The sequence below is a fragment of the Euprymna scolopes genome, chromosome 43 (genome assembly GCF_053919585.1).
Source record: "Euprymna scolopes isolate OS-2025 chromosome 43, ASM5391958v1, whole genome shotgun sequence".
Taxonomy (NCBI): domain Eukaryota; kingdom Metazoa; phylum Mollusca; class Cephalopoda; order Sepiida; family Sepiolidae; genus Euprymna; species Euprymna scolopes.
The window spans coordinates 7839025-7861534 of NC_136524.1; the positions used below are offsets into that span (position 1 = coordinate 7839025).

Consider the following 22510-nt stretch of genomic DNA (forward strand, 5'->3'; position numbering starts at 1 on the left):
ATTGTATGGCGTTATTAATGGTTTATTATTTTTAGAATTAAAGTTTCTTATATACTAGAAGGTCGCCCGGCGTTGCCCGGTGGTAAAAATACGCTTAAATATAATATCGCTAAAATATGTTTTAATTCAAGCAGATTTCAATTCATTATTATTGAGCCAATACTAAATTAATTTTTATATTGCACCTACTATATAGTAGTGATTTCGAAACTTTTAAAAATATATGAATTGGTTGTTTATCAGTTTGAGTAAAAACCAAAACATATAGCGTTTCAGCCTTAATCATTAAGTTTTAAAAGTTTGCTAGAAATGACATCATGACGTTAAACTTGGAGACGGTGACAAACAAAGTAAGACTTTTAGTATAATACAAGATGCAAGCAAGCAAGCAAAGACGCCCGGACAGTTCACAGAGTTTTATAATTATATAGATAAATAGTACTCTTAACATAAGAACACTACGTTTCTAAATTTTTGAGACGAAGATTAATATTGTTTGGATTATTCAGACTACCTTTTGATCTTAGGTGTTACTTACCAAAAAAAAAAGGGGGGGGCACTTTACAAATTGTGTGTCATTCTGTTTTTAATATATTTAATCTATATATCTATAAAGGTGAACGTGTCTGTGTGTCTGTGTACATTTTCCTTCGCAATAACTCTGTTAATTTTAAGTCTACAGGCTCGAAATTTTATATACAGGGTACTGAGATTTGGGAAAATATATGTGATCGGTTTTCGGCCAGAAATTTGGCTGTTAAGAGGTCAAAGTTCAACGATTTGACCTTTAAGAACTCTACCAAACTTCTCCGTCAATTTTGGGTCTAAACACTTGAAATTTTAGATACAGGTTCCTTGGACATGGATCTAACTTAATAACTTGATTTGAGTCCAAAACAATAAATGTTAAGGGGTCATAATAGGGATCAAAGTTTAAAAAATTGACCGTTTTTTTTTTTTTTTTTGCTCAGCATACACCTCCAAACACCCGGGCAACGCCGGGCCCCCAATTCTAGTATTTCAAAAAGCTAAAATGTAATAACAAAAGTTGTGATCCTGGCATAATCCATGTGACTTGTATATAATACTAGACGATCTGTGACCTGTTGGATCAACGTTGATACATTGTATATTAGTGAATAACTTGAGTCGCCTTGAGTCGATGTTTTCAAAGTGCATTTATTTATTGGTAGTTTATGGAATTTCTATTTCATTTGCCTGTCCTCCAGAAGATTTTCTTCTTTTGATCCTTTATGTATATACCTGAAATATATTTTACTTTTAATAATTTTTTTTACTGATTTACAGTTTTTAAAAATTTTGTTTGATTATTTATTTTATTGTATTTTATTTTTAAATTTATTACTTATTCTTTTATTACATTTTTATTATTACTTTGTTTTTTTTTTAATTTTTTTAGGTATTTAGATTTTATTTATTTATTTTATTTTTTACTTGTTTATTTTCATTTTATTTCAATTTCTTGTTTTGTCCGATTCCATATTGAAAAACCAGCACACTAGGATTAGCATGCTCTGGCCTACAAAAAATGTTTGAGTAACTCCGTTGGCATTCTTTGGTAAGGGCGCCCTTGGCGAGTAGCAATAAAGTAACCTTTATTCAAAGTGAAGATAAAATCTGGGAGGGCGAACCTCCTGGTGCTGAACAGCCTCTATCAGACTGATTGTCGATGATATATTCTCGACTTTTTTTTTTTTTTTGTTACATGAGAGTCACCACTTATCAAGACCCAAATGTCACTCGAGGATAAGGGTTAATGAGTGTACTGTAGCCATTGGGACATTAGCATAGTAATTGTAACAAGTAGAACTGGGGTAGAAATGGATTATTTAGAGTGGCGGCTCGACAAGAACTTGCTTACATTGGACTTGAAGATGGCCATATTGTAGTCAGTTGGAAAGCAGGCCAGTGGAACAGAGTTCCACAGGCAGGCAGTTTCTAATAAAGAAGCTTTTTTGTTCATGGAATTTGCGTTTAGATTTAGGTACAGATTGAGAGGTGGGGAAACTGTTAATGGTCGTTATAGGTGTATAAGTGTTTTTTTTTTTGTGAAAGTTTTACAAGGTCGGGGGGGGGGTATAAATTGAAGCTCACACAAGCACTTGCCATGAAAATAACGATAGAGCAGAGACAGGCTTACAACGTCTCTTCTGTGGGAAAGCGGTTGCATGGAAGAGAAAAGGGCAGCACATACTGTTTTGAATACGATTTTGAACTTTGTCAAGGCAACAGTACTCCATTTTAAGACGTATCTGGATCTCATACAGGTAGAGGATTGTGTCATGATGATGCAACTTTTTTTCCGACGACCTCGGCAACAGCTTTGATGTAAGTCCTCCATTTATTTCCACTTACTTCAGTTGTTCGAGTATGATTAGTTTATGGAACATGTATTATAGCCGAATACATTAACAAAATATTCTTGTTTAAAGTATGTCTTACACGTTTCTCACTATTAACAAAACTTTCATATTTTGCTCAACTCAATCTATAATAATAATAAACGAGGGAAAAGGAGGAGCAGGATAGATCCTTTATGGCATTTCATCTAGACCTAAAGTTACAAGTCGTCTATTAGATGCAGCTCTAGATCAATTTTCTGATGACAATTTATCCAGTGTTTTCGTTTCTGTTTCTTTGTCTCTCCATTTCTCACCTTCTATCTTTCTCATTTTCTTTCTTTCCAGGTCTCTTCTGTCTCTCCTCGTGCCCCTCTATATATTTATTCTTCTATCTCAAACTCGCTTCTATCTGTCTATCTCTGTCTCTGTTTTAAATAATTGCCAACAATAAAAATACAGAAATGTTTTGCAAATAGTTATAATGTGAAATTTTTTTGTTAATAATGAGAAACGTGTAAGACGTTGCGAACAAAAATAAATAGTTACATCAATACAAAGAAGAATATCTTTCGGCCGGTCGTTCCGCTAATAAATTTATTGAAATTATGTTGCATTATTTTTAAACTTCTTTTTAAAAAAGGTTTTGTTCGACTCCATGATGAAAATATTCTTCAGTTTCTACTGGTTTTGGGACGATTAATCAGAATCAGAGGAGGGAATCGGAAAAATTGGACCATTTTTGGGTATCGGAATCGGAAAAATGTGTGCATATTTTCTGATGCCAAAACGATTCTTTTAATTGTTTGTTTTATTTGAATGTTTTTAGAGCAAAATCTTCCTTTGCTGGTAATAATGATAAAATAATAAATATTTATTGATTTTTAATTACTAGTAAAACTAAAATCGATAGATGATCACCCACAAGTATATTATTTTCGTTTAGAAAAATATCTCAACAGTTAACATACGTTTTTATGGTAATCGGGGGAAAATAACAACTCTAATTAAATATTTAGAGATTTATAAAGAATCGGAATCGGGAATTTAGTACGGAATTGGTAATTGTATCGGAATCAGGAAAAATATCGGAATCATCCCATCACTAGTTTTTACACATGATCTTTTCGATAAATAAAATCTTAGCTTTTGTTGTTGTTATTGTTGTTGTTGTAAGCAAATTTTTTAAACAAAGAGAAAGATATAGATACAGAGATATGGTAGCGATCTTGAAATAGCGATAGATAGATAGATAGATAGATAGATAGATAGATAGATATTAATAGGCAGATAGATAGATAGATAGATAGATAGATAGATATTAATAGGCAGATAGATAGATAGATATTAATAGGCAGATAGATAGATAGATAGATAGATAGATAGATATTAATAGGCAGATAGATAGATAGATAGATAGATAGATAGATAGATAGATAGATAGATATTAATAGGCAGATAGATAGATAGATAGATAGATAGATAGATAGATAGATAGATATTAATAGGCAGATAGATAGATAGATAGATAGATATTAATAGGTAGATAGATAGATAGATAGATAGATAGATAGATATTAATAGGCAGATAGATAGATAGATAGATAGATATTAATAGGCAGATAGATAGATAGATAGATATTAATAGGCAGATAGATAGATAGATAGATAGATAGATAGATAGATAGATAGATATTAATAGGCAGATAGATAGATAGATAGATAGATAGATATTAATAGGCAGATAGATAGATAGATAGATAGATAGATATTAATAGGCAGATAGATAGATAGATAGATAGATAGATAGATAGATATTAATAGGCAGATAGATAGATAGATAGATAGATAGATAGATATTAATAGGCAGATAGATAGATAGATAGATATTAATATGCAGATAGATAGATAGATAGATAGATAGATAGATAGATAGATAGATAGATAGATAGATAGATAGATATTAATAGGCACATAGATAGATAGATAGATATTAATAGACAGACAGATAGATAAATAGATAGATAGATATTAATAGATAGACAGATAGACATACAGATAGATAGATAGATAGATAGATAGATAGATAGATAGATAGATAGACAGATAGATAGATAGTTAGATAGATAGATAGACAGACAGACAGCCAGACAGACAGATAGATAGATAGATAGATAGATAGATAGATAGATAGATAGATAGATAGATAGATAGACAGACAGCCAGACAGGCAGACAGATAGATAGATAGATAGATAGATAGATAGATAGAGATGGACAAACAGAGAAATAGATAAAGAGAGATAGATTCCATTTCTTTTGAAAGAGAGAAAGTAAAAAAGATAGTGAGAATGAGAGAAATAGAAACAGAGACAGACAAACAGAAAGAGTCTGAGAGAGAGAGAAACAGAAAGAGACTAAGAGAGAAAGAGAGAGAGAGAGAAGCAACGAGAGAAAGAGAGAGAGAGGAGGAGGGGAGGGTAGAGATAAATAGAAGCAACTTTAAAAATAAGAGTATATACGTGTGTGGGGGGTATGCATAGAAATAGATAGATAGATAATTAGATAGATAGATAGATAGATAGATAGATAGATAAACAAACAGACAGACAAACAGAAAGCGGCAGAGATAAATAGTTAAAAAATATAGATGGAAAGAGTGGAATAGACAGACAAAAGTAACTTAGAAAGAAAGAAATAGATGGCGGGGGGGGGGAAGTAAGTCGAAACAAGCAAGAAATGATCTAAGACTTGAATACAATATCAACATTTTCTGATTAAAAATTATTATTTTCTTATTGACAAAAAAAAAAAAAAAAAAAAAACGGGAGAAGGCATTGATCCGATAAAATCCTAAGGAAACGAAAGAAAATTATTCCATTAAAGAAAATCAATGAAATGCTTTGGTAATCAGATGTGAAAATATTCGCACCAGCTGTTGCAAGTCAAACACAGCAATAAGATCAAAGAATACTTACAATTCTAAGCAAATTACCATGTAGCAAAAGTTAGTACATTTTCGAAGCAATTTTTATCCAATTAAAATAACATTTACTTATCAGTATTAGCTACAACTAACTGTCCGTACCCGGCGCTATACGGGAATGTTTTAATATTAATTTTGTTTAATTGTGATTGCTTTTTAAACTGTACCGTTTTTTCCTCCATAGTGTATTTTTGCTTTTAAATATTATTTTTAAAATTGCGTTTAATAATTACAGTAAGGTTTGGTAATTAAATTATTAATAAAAACAAATTGCTATAAAACTATAACTCAATATTATTCAAATTTTTGTTGTTTTAATCTCTATTCCTAAAATTATTGGATGTGAATAGCTTCCAAAACTTTCAATAGAGAAGATAACTAGTTACTGTGCAAGAAGTAGGGGGCGATGTAGATAGATGATAATTTAACTGTGGAGTAAACAATTTTTTCTTTAATCTGCTAAGAATTATAATATTAGTTAAAATAAGTTCTTACTTGAGAATCTAAATGCTTTCAAATTGCTCTAAAGTTTTTGAATTTACGTTGCCTCCCCACTGGACAAAGTTACACACCAAGGTCGTTTTTTAACGTAGAAGAAGGAACAAAAGTTAACGTGGTCTCAATCGTGAAAGATTTCCCCTCCACTGACAAAGAACAAGAAATTGAAGTGTAGCATCTGAAGAACAGATACTACACTTTGATGGTATTTATTTGCTTCCTCACGAAAGCAAATTAGACACAAGGTCGTTTTTTAATGTGGAGGAAAATCAGCTCTCCCAAAAAGGAGGCACTCTGGCAATATCCAAATAAATAGTAATCGTCTCAATATGTAATTGTAATTGACCAAGGCCCAATTACTTAATTGAAACATCAGAACAGATACTACAGTTTGATCTTATTTATATAGTTTATTGCGTCAAAATTTTTACAGTTATCAATTAAAATTGAAAAAAGTGAAAAGAAATCAACAACAAACTTAGGCACAAGGCCCTATAAGAAATGGGAGAGGGGGAGGGTACAGGGTCTTTTGTGACAAAAGTTAAAAAAGTAAAAGTATGTAGACTTTGGAGTCTTACTCTTGACTGGCAACATTTACCAAAATACCTCATTCACTCTGTGGATCCTAATGTCACTAATAAATCCCCAGTGTTAAGAATAAAAAAAAACATATTTATAATTTGTAAAACAACATTGTGTGTCTGTGTGTGTGTGTGTGTGCGTGCGCGCGCGCGTGTGCGTGCGCGCACGCGCGTGTAATGATAATAATAAAATATTACAATCGTTGATTTGTTTACGAATAAATGGAAATGGACCGGGTTTTATTATTCAGCATTCGTCATTCTATATTTTTTAAAAGAAAACATTAAAATCAAATAATAACTTGTTATCACCCTAAACATTTTCTCACACCTGAGACTATTCTCTATCTCTACAAATCTACCTACCATCAGACCATGTATGGAGTATTGTTGTCATATTTGGGCTGGTGAAACTCTGTCTCATTGAAGGGTTCTTGATAAACGTGACTGTAATTTGATTGGCCTCACACTTTTTCTACTTCTCTGCAACATCTCTCTCACAGACGTGATGTTGTTAGCCTCAGTCTTTTTTACAAATAATATTATGGCATGTGTTCCTCAGAATTGCCTGATCTATTCCCTGCTTCCTTTGTTTCAGCTCGTTTGACACGTGGGTCCACTGGTCTCCATTAATTCGCTGCTTTAATACCTCATTGTAATACAACTTCCTATTCCAGCAGTTTCCTCTCAAGAACTACAAGCTTGCAGAAAATTCCAGCTGACCGTTTTCTTTCTACCTAGAGCCTTGGTCTTTTCAAGATTAAGACTAATATGCATCTCCTGTCTTTGTAATAATCATCTTTCGTTCTTACATCACATGATTTCATGGCTTGTCTGAAGCGATTTCTGGAAGAGAAACTGAAACTGCTTTGGTAGACATAAGAAAAAGAGAAATGTAGTGGTACCAACATTAATTGGTATCATGAAAAATGGTAATGAAGGATCTGAAAGGATGGAAAGACTGAGGAAAAATACCATCCAGACCTTGATTGGAAGAGCATGGAGAGTACTTGAATCTTGAAGAGACTTATTGCTACTCAAATTCCAGAGAAAGTTATCAGTCATTATCAGTAAAAATTCAATGGTAAACGGCTGGTGCGAGAATGCAAAATGAGTTGCAATAGTGATTGAAAGAAGTGGAAAGAACTAGAAATCTCTCAGACCCCAGCGATTAATCCTTGTTTTTATTTATTTATTTTTTTTTATGGGAGAAATCACTGGTAGTGATTTGTGTGGAATGATAATTTGATAGTTGATATTATTGCGATTATTCAAGTTAAACTTGAGAATTCGTGCAGAATTTCAACTGGATTTAATTCACGGGGATAGCATGCTCTCGTTCTGTCAGTTAAAGCCAGGTAGAAGTCTTAAGCAATTATCGATTGTATCACGTGCACTGACGATTGAACCTTCAACCTCCAAAAGAAAATAACTTAAAACTGAATTTTACATAAAATCAATTTTACGTAAAGTACTCTATCCGTTCTGCCACAGGTCTGTGCAGATTTCTGAGTTCAACAAAAAGATTTCCGAGTTCAACAAGATACACTTGAAGAAGGTCGGAGATTACATCGTCCTAAATGATGTGACAACAACAACAACCACAACAACAACAACAAAGATGAGCACAGTAGTCAAAATAATCCAAATTATCAATCCTCATTTAAAAAATTCAGACCTAACTATAATATTGCTTTTTTTTTTTTCCGAAATTTAGATAATGTAGTATATTTTTTATATTTTATTTCTCGAACGTCATCATATGATAGATACATCTACACTTGAATGAATTTTCTGTACTTCCTAAGTCGTTACCGTTATGCTATTTCAACACATAAAGAATGAATCGAACACTGTGCCTCGAAAGGCATCATTTATTGAAGTACTGGAACAGGGAAGAGGAGATCATTTTTTAGTTCTTAATTGGAGAGTTCTACTAAGGGGAAGTTACTGGGATCATAACCTGACAGTTTTCACTTCATTTGATCTCCTTGTGCATTAATGTTAAGTGATTTATGTTTTAACTCTGATCTCTAAGAAATTTATAAATAATATTTACGAAAATCCATAAATAAATAAAAACAATGAAAAAAAAAAATACTTTATAACACTTCGTGTAAAGTAATTTTTGCTTGCCAACAAGTGAGAGCTATATGAAAGCTGACATAAAAATATATACAAACAATACTGGAATTGAAGATTGCTACACACCAAACAGCTGCCAATAATTGCTTTCTTGGCCTTCGGGCCAAGATCACAGTGTAATATCTGTTCGGATGCTACACTTCATCTTTTTTGTACTCGATCATCCTTTATGACTGAGACAATTTTAATTTTTGTTCCTATCCAGAGTGTCCCTTTTTGGGGAGCGGGATTTTCCCCACATTTTAAATCGACCTTGTATCAAACTCTGCCCTCGTGGGAAGACAGGTATATAGGAATAATTACGTCAGTGAAAAAACTTCAACAATGTATCAAAAATGGAGGTCACGATTTGTAGGATGTAATTTTAAACCAAAATCAAACACTACGTTTTTCTTCAAAGATATTAAAATATACATAAAGACGTTTTGATGTAGCCATTTTGTCAGGCTATAAAATGTAATATATCTTATTGCTTTTTCCTGTCTTGTAACAATGTGCGGATTCAAAAACAACCCACCCACGACCCAGCGCTTCCACCCCCTCAGCAATTGTGGCCATTATTTAACTTAACCTACAGATTTATTGGATAGTAACTGCTGTTTAAAAACAAACAATGTCAGCCAAACATCTTAACTACATAAAAGAACATCAAACAAATCAATTTTGTTCCTAATCAAACACCAACATTTTTCTAATCGGATTTTATTTCAACATCTGGTTGATATGAATTTTTTTTCCAATTTGTATCTAAATATGTTTTCACACAATCTTCTATGAGAAAAACTTCTATCTTTAGTGTAATGTAAAGAACAGTGTAATAACACGAAGAAATGTTCATATTTCCTCTATAAATGTACGTTTTCTTTTTTTTTTTTCTATATAAAAATAATCAATCTTTGTGTGTGTGTGTGTGTGTGTGTGTGTGTGTGTGTGTGTGTGTGTGTGTGTGTGTGTGTGTTATGCAAATCGATATGTTAATAGGTAGAATATTCAAATAAATTTCAATAAAATTTCAATTTTTCAAGGAAAAATTGAAATTTTCTTTCAATTTCATCTAAAATTACTAGGGGAATTTATGCTTATATGAATAAATAATTGCTATATATAAGCTCTTTTATAAAAGGATAAACATTAGTAAAAAAAAACAAAAAAAAACGCATTGTAATTTATTAAATTTTATTTTTCATCTTCAATTTTTCCTATTTTTTTAATTGCTCTATCTACTATATTGAGCTTTATTTATTATTTTTATTGGTGTGATACCATAAGTACCCCATCCCACCTTATATATAAGAGGTGGTTAAAAGTCCATAGGAGGTGGTTAAAATTTCTCCTGTTTTTTTCTTCTACCTGAATGGAGGGGTGAAGTTGATTTCCCCACTCTGGTATGAGAAGCATGTACCAGTCGACAGAGAAGAATGTATCTAAGAAAAATGAATTAAACATTTTGGTATTTTTTTAAGATTTAAAATAATTCAAGAAAAAAGGAATTTATTTTGATTTATTAAAACTATTTTTACAGAGAGATCAATAAATACAGGCACAACCAGCAGTTTAAGAGCATCACTGCAAAGACAGTTGATTTTTAATTACTTAAATTTTAAATAATATTTAAACTTTCCTTTCAATGTAAACTATTATCTATGATGATAAACTTCCAATCGGCGATATATCTCCATTCTATTCCATTTGGGCTAGCCTATTTTTTAGGTTAGTTTTCTGCACTATGCTATTGAAGCAAATATATGTATTTCAATTCAATTTCTTTACAAAAATACTTACTCCAGCTAAGGTGGTGATAGACTTTTGAGCCCATTGTAAGGGTCAGCAGCAAAAATAAATGATATTGTAATATTACATTTTTTTAAATAATATTTTTGAAAGTGCATCAATAAATAAAAAAGAATTGCAAAAAATACTTTATAATGCTTTCTGTGAAGTAATTTTCCCTTGCCAACAAATACAGTAATACTCATTTTCTGTTATAACCTGCTTCAGTTTATTTTTTATAAATGGCCACCCAAATAAGGTTCACATCCTTTTTTATAAACAATTTTCAATCAAGTTCCATGTTAAGATCAATTGGTTTAAAATTGAATATTTTTATTACTTTGTTTTTATAACAACTGAAAATGAAATTTTTTTCCCTTTCTAAAGGTCACCTTGCCCCTAAACCCTTCTTCTGTGTTATTTTATTGAGGCATTTTTTTTAAAACAGAATATTTATTTGTTTTACTCCATAGCAAACTTCTGTTTCTTTAAATAGAAATTACTCAAGACAAGGTGTGAAGCCACTTAATGTAAGGATCTAACAAGAATAAAAGACGATTATCACACAGACAAGAGATGCCTTTTGACCTTAGTTTTGAAAAGACCAAATCTAATTTAATCCTAGTAACAACTTCAGTGTGATATAGCCATGGTCAGCATATAAGCGATACAAGGCAATGATTCTTAATCCTTGAGGCCTATCGTTACAACTAGACGTCACCTTTCAATGAGCCAACTATTACACACCAAAAAAGAGGAACAGCCGTTTATCTCACTGAAAAATACCCATTGAAATTGTAGAAACCCCCCCTATACTATGCTACACTTTGTTGTTGTTTTTTATTACACTGGTCAATATAAAAGAAAGATAATGTAGACCCAGGCATATTGATGCACTAACTGTTAAGAATTGTTAATAATTTCACAAAGACCACCACCACCATCGCTTTAACGTCCGTTTAACATACGGGCATCCGTTGGAGAGCTTTAAGAAATTGATTTCCAAAGTAACATCTCTGGCCTGGTCTTACTTATCTCTTTTCTCCACATATCCATTCTTATCATTTCCTCCCATGTTTTCCTGGACCTTAAATTGTGAATTGAACCTGCTACTTCAACTGTTCTATATGTACTAACCCAAGAACTCTCATCCATTCTTTCAACATCATCAAAGTTTACTCTTCTGCACACATCTTCTTATACTATTTGGAGTTAATCTTCCTCTGAGGTCAACAGATCTAAACCCTTCTTTAAGATCCACATTACACAGCCATTGTTTCATTCACATATCGTTACTCACAGCAACGCATGTCTTCAACCCTTGCTGATCAGATTTCACTTCCATATATCAGCAGATTGTGTACCCAAACAGGCTAAACTTTTCTCTTAGTCAACAGTGTTCAGGGGTCCTCTGTCATTACTAACTAGCTCTGCTCTGCTGGTTAGTAATGACAAAGGATCCCTGAAGTTATTCCATTCACTTCTAATTTTTGCAACCACACTAACACCTGCTCCACCCTGTGCTCCAGCGATATCACCAAGGTAGCAAAACTTCTTGAAAACAATTACACAAAAAAAATTTTTGAAAAAAAGAGTTATTAAAATTTTCTTTTCACCATTTACACAGAATAATATTAAAGGAACAAATAATCTATTATAATACGCCTTCAATCCAGTGAAAATGATTCCTGCTTGTTATCCAAGAAAAGACTTTAAAAATTACCTGCTATGCCCCGTTCTTCCAATTTTCTAACTAGTCGACGAGCATTATTGAAGTTTCCATATCCAGTATCTGCATCCAGAAGAATAGGAACGTCTGTAGCATCTGACATATATTCCATCACATCCAAAACTTGGGTCCACGATGCTTCATTGCTGTCTCGAACACCCAACTGGGCTGAAATTGATAAACCACTTCCCCATACTCCTTTAAAACCTGGAAACAAAAATAAGTTCCATATAGCAAATATTATACAGGGTGACCCCCCCCAAAAAAAAACGGGCCCCAACTCTAATCAAGCCCCATTTCTTAGTGTTTTGTCCGAATGAAATGAAACTTTGGTCATAACTAGTTTATTATATTCAAAACATCACATCAAAACACTAGGGTCTTTGGCCTTTTTTTTTTCCGTTGACTGTAAAATGCTCAGAAAAACCTCTGATGTCCTCTGTTTTTTGGGGGTCACCCTGTATGCATATTATAAATTTTTTTTAATCTTTTAAAAAAAATCAAAGTGATCGATCGACCTGATAAAGGTTAAGATTAGCAGTTGAAAGACTGGCTTGACTGTCATAAGTGGCAAAATTTTGATTTTAAACATGTGGTGAAGTTTTAAACATGTGGTGAAGTTCCATGTAGCATGCAAATAGATAAAAAAGTATATATTATATCTCATCTCATATATAAAACTAGGCATCTTTTACCTTGTTTGGGACTGTAATGTTTTATTTGAGATAGAAGAGAGAAAGGGAAAGGAAGTGTGTTACATTTAACGGGTAGAAAAGAGCTAATTTACGTGACTGCAATCAGAATTCCCAAAATGTGAAAAATGTTTTATGCAAAAATATATAGGGGAAAAAGTTACCCTGATGGTCTGTGGTTGTTCAGGAGCAAGGAAGAAACATGTCACAGTTAATAGGCGAAAAAAAAAAGAAGATAATTTACGTGATTGAAATAGGAATTCCCCGAAATGATTTATATTAAATGTAACATGTGTTTCCTTCACCCTCCCCATTCTTCAAAAACATTATAAAATCAAAGTTCATTCATTTTAAAACAGAAAACCGAATAATCATTAATAAATGTTAAAGGTCACATTAAAAAAATATACCACAAAAGATGCTGAGAAACAATGTTGGTATCATGCCTGAAATCAAACGGCAAATTACACTTGAAAATATTTATTCATTTCAACAAATTTTACAATAATTATAAAAAAAATCATAATTTCAGAAAATTTCACAAAAATTATAAAATAATCATAAAATAAATTAGGCACAAAGCCATTAAAAATGTGCCTAATATTTGTCTGACATTTTTCTAGCTAGAATCCTCAATCACCATAATATCACATTCACTCCAAGAGTCGTCCTATTTCGGATTCCCAAAATGGACAGCCTTTACGAAAGTTGACAACGCCATGAAAAATAGAAAGTCCATTACGAACATCAAATGGAAAATCTTTAGCAAACACATCATGCTTGTTATGACATAGGCAGCAAGACATGGATACTCAGAAATGCAGCAAAAAGAAAGGCTAAGAGTGAAACAATGCAAAACGTATTATAGGTGGCACCAGTTTATGGGAAAGAAAAAGAAACACCTGGATCAGACAGCAAACTGGAGTAAATGACATCAAATCATAGAAATACAGAAAATAAGTGGACATCTAGAGCAACAGAATGGACCTTGAGGAAAAGACCTAGAGGATGGTGAAAACTCGGTGAAGAGACAACCAACTGGATTTTATATGGTCACACCTAACCAGGTACAAAACAAGGTGGAAAGAAATCAGGGAAGGGTTCCTCCTCCAGGAGTGACCAAAAACCTTAAAGCTGCTGCTGTTGCTGCCGCAATTGCTGCTGGTGATGATGATGAAAAGTCGACACTTGTAAAAATCATTAAAAATCAATCATGAAATAGAATCGAAAAAAATGTATAATAATTCCTAAATTTAAAAAAGCAATTATCGTAAAAAAAAATTTAAATTTGAAACAACTTCTTCACCCTATTCTCTCTCTCTCTCTCTCTCTCTCTCTCTCTCTTTGAATTCACCCTATTCGCTCTCTCTCTCTCTCTCTCTCTCTCTCTCTCTCTCTCTCTCTTCACTGGTATGCACTGTGCAATACTTCTCATGTTTTCTAAACAAAACAAAACTGTTTCACTCTATGCAAAGTTTATGTAGTCTAATTATGTGAAAAAAAAAGGGTTAGAAAGGAAATCCAACTTCCCAACACCATCACTTTCTCCATACTCTTTTTTCTGCTCTCTGAAAATCCACTGCATGTTTTCAATAAGTTCTTTTCATTTATCTTTAAGCCAAAGTCGCTGTTCATTTTAGGCCAAAATAGCTGTAGTCTAACCCTAAGAAAAAAAAAAAAAGGATTACAAAGGCAATCCAAATTTCTCCCTACTCTTCTTTCTGCTTTCCATTTCTTTATTTGAGTTGATCTCTACATATTCTAATTAGTTCTTCATATACGCAGATCAATCCTAGCTATAAAAGTCTAAAATTGTGAAGAGATACTCTTTTTTTTTTTTTACTTTGGAAGATGGGCAGTCATGCCATGCTAAGCATCTCATCTTCTTCTCAGCCGGCAAATGTTCCTTTTTATTGTTACAGTTGAATTTGTTTATTCCTTGAATGAATTTAAAAATGCAAAACACACCATATTAAGCAAACACTTTGGAAAAATTAAAAAGAAATGCCTGCATGATATAATGTATTATATAAATCTCATCTGTTTGTTTGTGCGTGGGGGGGGGGTATGTTTTATGTGTATATCTGTGTATGCATGTGTGTATGTATGCATGTGTGTATGTATGTATGTATGTGTATTATGTATTGTGTATGTTGGTTGGTTGTTTTTGTTTTACGGAATATCAACCCTTTTCGGGTTATTTAATGCCGAATCCAAAGATTTTGAAGAAAAATTTTTAATAGAATATATTCGTTGTTTTCAAATCGGTTTCTATTTAACCCATAGTTGGGACCCTAACAGGTACTACCACTCAGGGTCAGAATGGACCTGGGAGCAATGGTAATTAAAGGGTGGCTCCACACTCCCCAAAGCCCGCAAGCTGGGGCCTCACCCCTGGATATAGTTTAAGGTCATATCCAGGACCGTATTGTGTATGTATGTATATATGTGTGCATGTTTATAGATATGTATGTGTATATGCATATATGTATGTATATATATATATATATATATATATATATATATATATATATATATATATATATATATATGTATGTATGTATACCAATGAGCGTCTTCAGTGTCATGTCTGCTTTAACGTGTGAATTCGCCAGCAGGACTAAATAAATCATTTTCGAGCTTGTGGACTTTCAGTGTCTGAGGGAGTGACAATCGTCTGACAAGACGTTGCAATCGTCATGTTTGTATGACTCGCTAAAACTTTCGACACATGCGACCAACACTGATAAAATTGGTATCATTTAAAAGCTCAGTCTCTTGGCCGACAAATATCCAAAAATTCGTCCAAAACATTTATCCTTTCACCTTTAACTGGGCCGTTTTTTTACAAAGAGGGGTCACTTTTCGTTGACATTTTTGTAAAGTCATCATACACCTTGCAATGACTAGCATTATTTTAAAACCCGCCACCGTCGTTTATCGTGGTGGCCACAGGAGCTAAACGGTTGGCTTTTTTTTCACCTTCTTTTCCTCCTTTGCGTTACAGGTTCGAACCTGGCTACTGCAGCTAATTTTTCATTTTTTTTTTGCGCTCGCAGGGGGACTTGCTACTATTTTCACTTTTTTTAGGAGGTTGGTTAAATTTGTTACTTTTTAAAAGTTTTTAGGGCTCCGTTGCTCAATACCCTTACCATAAAGCCTCTCCACACTTGGGCAATGCCGGGTACCCTCGCTAGTGGTTTATAAAACTGAAAAATAAAATATAAATGCGGATATGCACAAAAGTTTCTTTTTTGGTTGTTCGTTGTTATTGTAGCGAAATTCGAAAATTGAAATATTGAATTTCAAGTGAAACCAATGGTATCTACTGAATTGGCATGAACACATCCAAAAATTAAGAAAAACGATGAGGTAGAAAATTAATTATCAAAGAAAATAATTTTAGAAGAGATGAGCAATTTTAGCTTACGTAATAGGTTCTTCTTCTTCTTCGTTTCCCTCGTGTTTTTGTCACCCATCACACGTGACAAAACAAACATGGCCGAAATCATCTTTTTCCATTGAACAATAAAATACATGTTTTATGTAATATTGCAGAAACTAATTGTGACATGACAGTTAGGTAGATAACATTGCTTATTGTTGAAATTGATAAAAAAAAATTTTTGTTATCTGATTTCGCTACAATAATGAAGGACCTCTTTTTTTATCCATTTAGTAAACACTTTTTACAGAACAAAATTGTTAGTAAAAGAAAAAAAAGAAAAAGAAAAACACATTTAGAACTTTAAAATGGCAGATAACTTTATTTAATTAAATTTAGATATGGCGGATATTTATTTTGTACGAATTTTCATGTTCTCATGGCAAAAATTGCTATGAAAAATTGCTATGAAAAATTGCTATGAAAAATGCTTGAGAAAATAAATCATGTAGAACGAAAACCAATTAAACAAAAGATCGATTCAGCATAAGTTGTACAAGTTAAATCAAAGAAAAATATTTGAAGCATGCATGGTCCCCCGTGTATGCACAGTGAATAAGGCTTAAAAAATTACTAAGTTCAGCATTTGCACCCCCTCCCAATTTAGCCCCAAAAGTCCCCAGGGGGCGTCAAATCCTGGTGAAAATGAATAAACGATGCAGTTTTAAACCTTAACATATGTAAATTTGAGTTCTGCATCATGCAAAAAAAGAAATTACTAGTCCATCATTTGCACCACGCCCCCCCCATTTAGCCCTAAAAGTCCCCAAGGCCTTAACATATTTAAATTTGAGTTCAGCACCATGCAAAACTGCTAAATAGACATACACAGAAAACTTTGGACAAATATGGTAAAATAGTTGCAAAAATGGAGTGTTTTTATTAGTCCTAAAAGAGCCCCTGGGGCACACCCAAGAGTTATCGCAAAGTATAGACAAACAAAATTATATAGAAATCAGTTACAACTTTTCAGAAAGTTTTATAAAAATCGAAGACATTAATTTTTTTTAATAAGCACAAAAGTGTCAATTTTAACCCAAAAGGCATCCCTAGGGGGTCAACCAGAGTTTTCCTGGAAAATCCATTCTGTTACTTTTTTACTCATATCATGTTTAATGTTTGTGCAAAATTTCAAAAAATTCCAAGGCGAAGTAATTGAGAAAAGTGCGGACAGACGAATGGATGAACTTTACAGGTCCACCCTCCTTTTGTCGGAGGACCGAAAAATAATTAGATTTAGGGAAACCTGTAATGTCATGAAATGGATATAATAAAAATTGAATAAATGAGCCAGCAATTTTAAGAAAACGCTCGAAAGAAAGATGGTTTTTGCTTTTTGTCTTTGCACAATTTCCTGCATAAATTTCAAGAAAATGAAACATACCATCTATCATGTATCATATACCATGTATCATGTATCATGCATCATGTATCATGTATCATATACCATGTATCATGTGTCATGCATCAATAATATGATTATCTATCTGCATATATATATTATATGCATATGTATTATTATAAACGTGAACTTGTCTCTGTGTGCATGTGTATATGTGTGTGTGTGTGCGCAGAACAGTCTCTACCAAACCCCTCTGTCAATTTTTGGTTTACAGACTTGAAACTTGATATAGAGGATATTCAGACCTATGGAACAAATTCGATTTGGTTTTCAATCGGTAAAAATAGCTGCTAAAGGATCAAAATGGAAAAAATTGAAATCATGCACAAATATACAAATATAATGCGATAATTTTTTAAGTTTTGATATTCATGTATCTTTAGGTGAGATGGTAGTAAATACCGCTAGAGAGCTAAATGTCTTTGCTTCGATTCTAGCTGATGGCATCCAAGTCATTTTTGTTTACTACTGGGTAGTATTAGGTACAATATAATAATAAATAGAGAAATGGCTTTGTACTAATAAATATGACATCTGCATAAATTAAAATATTGTATTTAAGCATATCTTACAACAAGGCAACGCCAGACAGCCTGCTAGTATATAAAAAGTGACTTTTACGTTGAGTGTGTGTGTGTGTGTGTGTGTTTAAACAGTCTCTACCACACTACTCCATCAATTTTTAGTCTAAAGATATGAAACTTGATATATAAAGGATTCAGACTTGTGGAACAAATTCGATTTGGTTTCCAGCCGGTGAAAATAGCTGCTAAGAGCTCGAAATTGAAAAATGCACGAATATACATTTATAGGTGTAAGTGCATTAATTTTTTAAATTTTGATATGCATCAAAGAATTTAAAGACAATGGCAAAGTAATGTAAAAAGTTACAAGAAATCTGTTTCTTTAAAACTTTGTATTTATCTGAGGAATCTAACTTAAATACCAAATCGATTGGGAGTTTTATCACGGTATACGTGTCACCGACAACACATGCTTTTTAAATAAAACCCGAGTTTTAATAAAAAGAAAATAATACAGTACACTTAATGATAAATATTTTTAAGTTTATTATTCCTCTTTAAAAATTAAATGAAAATATCAAAATTAAAAAGAAATAAAAACACTTTAATATTGAATTTAATATACAGATAACTATTTACATATGCCGTTTTATTTTTTTTATATTTTTTGAACCACCAATGACGGAAGATTTTTCTGAATCGGAACTTCCAGAATCATTGTTAAATGGAACCAAGCTTGACTTGCCAGATTTGCCCTCACATTCTCATGGCTTGGAACGGTCAATCACATTAACAATGGGAGTTTCACACTTTTTTTCTCAATTACTTTCAGATTATTCCAATGGAATTAGAAACTTCCTTCCAAAATTTCTATCCTGATCTTCCTCTAGTTGTTTATTGCGTCACTTAGTCTGTCTAATATAATAGATCTGACACTTTCATATTGCTATCTATTTCCTTGGTGGTCCCGGTTTGTGGGAGTGGTGACAGTCTATAATATCACAGATATACAAAACAGGTTTGTTAAAATGTAATTTTTTTCAGTAAAATTAACGTTATATCATCATTAGGATTTAATCAAGGAATCTATTATTTGCTGATTTTATAAACAAATCAAATGACCCACCTGCTTCTTGTACGATTCGAGCACTTAACCCACTGTGTGCTTCCATAATAAATTCCAGGTTTGGAGATTCCAACATCTGCTTAAGTTGAGTAGTTTTCTTTAAAATGAAAAATGATATGGAATGGTACAGAAAAAATATAGGAAAAATAAAAGATGATTAAAAATATGAATGGTGTGGATGATTAAAAATATGAATGGTGTGGATGATTAAAAATATGAATGGTGTGGATGATTAAAAATATGGTGTGGATGATTAAAAATATGGTGTGGATGATTAAAAATATGGTGTGGATGATTAAAAATATGAATGATGTGGAGATTAAAAATATGGTGTGGATGATTAAAAATATGGTGTGGATGATTAAAAATATGGTGTGGATGATTAAAAATATGAATGGTGTGGATGATTAAAAATATGGTGTGGATGATTAAAAATATGAATGATGTGGAGATTAAAAATATGGTGTGGATGATTAAAAATATGAATGATGTGGATGATTAAAAATATGGTGTGGATGATTAAAAATATGAATGATGTGGATGATTAAAAATATGGTGTGGATGATTAAAAATATGAATGATGTGGATGATTAAAAATATGGTGTGGATGATTAAAAATATGAATGGTGTGGATGATTAAAAATATGGTGTGGATGATTAAAAATGGCATAAAAATAAAAAGTTTAAAAAACATAAATGACACAAAGAAGAAAAGCTAATAGAAAATCTTGAGTATGGAAAATTAAAAATTGCATAACAAACGTAAATCTTATGAAAAATTAAAAATGATATAAAAGTATAAATGTTACAGAAAATCAAAAGTGCTGTATATATGCAATTAATGAAAAATTAAAAATGGTATAAATAATTTAAAAAGTTTGGGAAACAAAAATGAAAAAAGGTGATAAAATATTGGGTATGGAAAAATTTAAAAAAAAAATGGTATAAAAATATAAATAATATGAAAAAGTAAAAATTAAAACTGTAAAAATTAAAAACATATTACGGTAAGCTGATTTTCAACTTTTCTTAAACTATAAAAAATCTCACTGACCGAAATTAAAAATGTAAAAATCAAAAATGTAAAAATTTTAAACGTAAAAATTAAAAATGTAAAAATTAAGAATGCAAAAATTAAAAATGTAAAAAATAAAAATTACAAATGTAAATCATATTATTTGGATTCATTAGACTACTGTTCTCATTTTAAGTGTAATTTTCACAACATTTCAGTCCGACCTTCTTCAATTTCGACAAAAACATTTCCAAGATCGGAGGTTATATCGACTGAAACGCTGAAAAAAATGACACTCAACATGAGAACAGTAGTCCAATGAATCCAAATAATACAAATAACCAATCCTCATCTAAAAAATTCAGAGACCTCATAAAAATGTAGAAATTAAAAATATAAAAATCAAATATTAAAAATATAAAAATTTAAAATGTTTGGTAAACAAAATAGCAGATGAAAATTAAAATATAAAACGTTTGAAAAATTATACGTTCAGAATCTTCTATAAGTTGGTCGATGTTTATGTGAGGAGGCATTCCAATTGATCTTTTGTTGCATAATGGATTCCATAAAACGGTGTCACCTTGCATACTCTGCGTTGGTCTTTGTGTTTGCGGGTTGCAACTGTGATTAAGGATGTATCTTACATATACATTCCGAGCAAAATGATAACTGTAACAATTCCAACAAGTGGTTAGGGGCTTGATAGAGGCTGATATCTGTAAAGTGGGATAATGTTTTTGAACAGTATTAACTGTGGAATCTGTTGATTGTTGCACCATAATTGAATCATACTTTAAATTAATGAGGCGCTGACATTATTTCCATATTCTATTCTCTTTTTGACAAAATCTGTGTACAAATATTTGGATGCACTGTTGATCTCAAACTACACACAAAAATTAAACACGTGAACTGAGCGTCTATGCTAGAAGTTATTTTGGACCGCTCACATTTACAATGCATAAGTTGAGAAATCAGTTGGTTCACTTTTCCTTATATTAAGACAATTGAAACACATATTATACAATGAAATTTGAATATGTCCTTCCTCAGTGTCTATACTGTCTTATGAAAGTTGTAGTCCCGCGGGTGATTATGATGGATATAATTTGCGTACCGGTAGTGTTCTGATGACCCAAATCTGACCTTCCAGTCATCAGCTCATTCCCTGAATTCCATCCGACAGAGATTCTCAAAGTACTAAAACCATGTACAAACGTCAATTTAGCCATTTGGGACATAATGGAATTCCATGATAGATGATGTCGTAAGTTTTGTTTCTGAGATCGATGATGAAAGTGTTGAAAATTTCTCCAAAAATAATTCCATCAATAATAACTGCTATTGCCTTAATTGCTGTACTATGCACTCCATTTTTTATGCAAATGTCTGGTTAAATGTGTTTCAGATTTATTTTTCAATGGATTCTTTTTTTTTCAGTAAAGTGTTTTTATGATGAAATTAAGTTTTAACGGTTTTGAAACTTGGTTTTAGTTTTTCTTTCTTTTCTTTTTATTCTCACGTGTGCATAAAAAACAAACGAGATATAACCCAGTGAAAATAATACAATGAAGATATAACCCAGTGAAAATAATACAATGAAGATATAACCCAGTGAAAATAATACGAGGACACAGAAGAACGTTTAACAAAGTGAGATTATAGTAGTAAGCCACTGGATGTGCAACAATGTAAATCTCTAGAAGCTGAGAGTATTTCGTCTTTAGGGTGTCATGGCCGAATTCATACTCTCTCTTACTAAATCGAAGGGTGATCACTCCCTTGTCAGTTCAAGAGTGACCAGCAGATCAAAGTCTCTTTCCCTCTTCTTCCCTCCTCCTCTTATATCAAATGAATACTAATAGACCCTAAATTCTCAAGCAAAAATAATTAAAAGAAGTACATGAATAACATAGATAACATTAGTCTTTCTCTTCTAAATCTATTTTTTTCCCAAATAAAACCTTGGAAAACACTCCACGAAGTCTCCTCGTGTCTTTCTTCATGAAAAGAGTTTTATTCATCTTAATTAAACAGACAAGGTTCGTAAAACGCAGCGAAGATAAACAACAGCATCAGATAAGATGCTACAAGATATGCACATATAAATACCTCTCACACATATGTATAATTCCTTTCCGTTATTATTGAAAATGTTACAATCATTTTTTTTTTTTTAGGATTAATATTACTGATTGCGTCTTCAATGAAAAGGAGAAGTTTGAGAAATACACT

The 22510-nt window shown here is 32.1% G+C and overlaps 1 protein-coding gene and 1 long non-coding RNA gene across 3 annotated transcripts in view; one reads left to right on the forward strand and one right to left on the reverse strand.

The window, feature by feature from the left end:
* Nucleotides 1-22510, forward strand: part of LOC145268160 (uncharacterized) — a 110816-nt gene that overhangs the window by 50189 nt on the left and 38117 nt on the right. The window lies entirely within an intron of this gene.
* LOC145268158 (phosphoenolpyruvate phosphomutase-like) overlaps nucleotides 1-22510 on the reverse strand; it is a 78364-nt gene that overhangs the window by 35627 nt on the left and 20227 nt on the right. The window contains exons 1-3 of one of the 2 annotated variants that reach the window (XM_080123357.1): nucleotides 20763-22073; nucleotides 19258-19354; nucleotides 12063-12275 (exon numbers count right to left, since the gene is read on the reverse strand). In XM_080123357.1, the coding sequence (XP_079979483.1) occupies nucleotides 12063-12275; nucleotides 19258-19333 (289 nt within the window). In that variant the 5' untranslated portion in view covers nucleotides 19334-19354; nucleotides 20763-22073. Of the gene's footprint in view, nucleotides 1-12062; nucleotides 12276-19257; nucleotides 19355-20762; nucleotides 22074-22510 lie in introns of those variants that run through there. The other variant, XM_080123356.1, reaches the window with a different exon arrangement.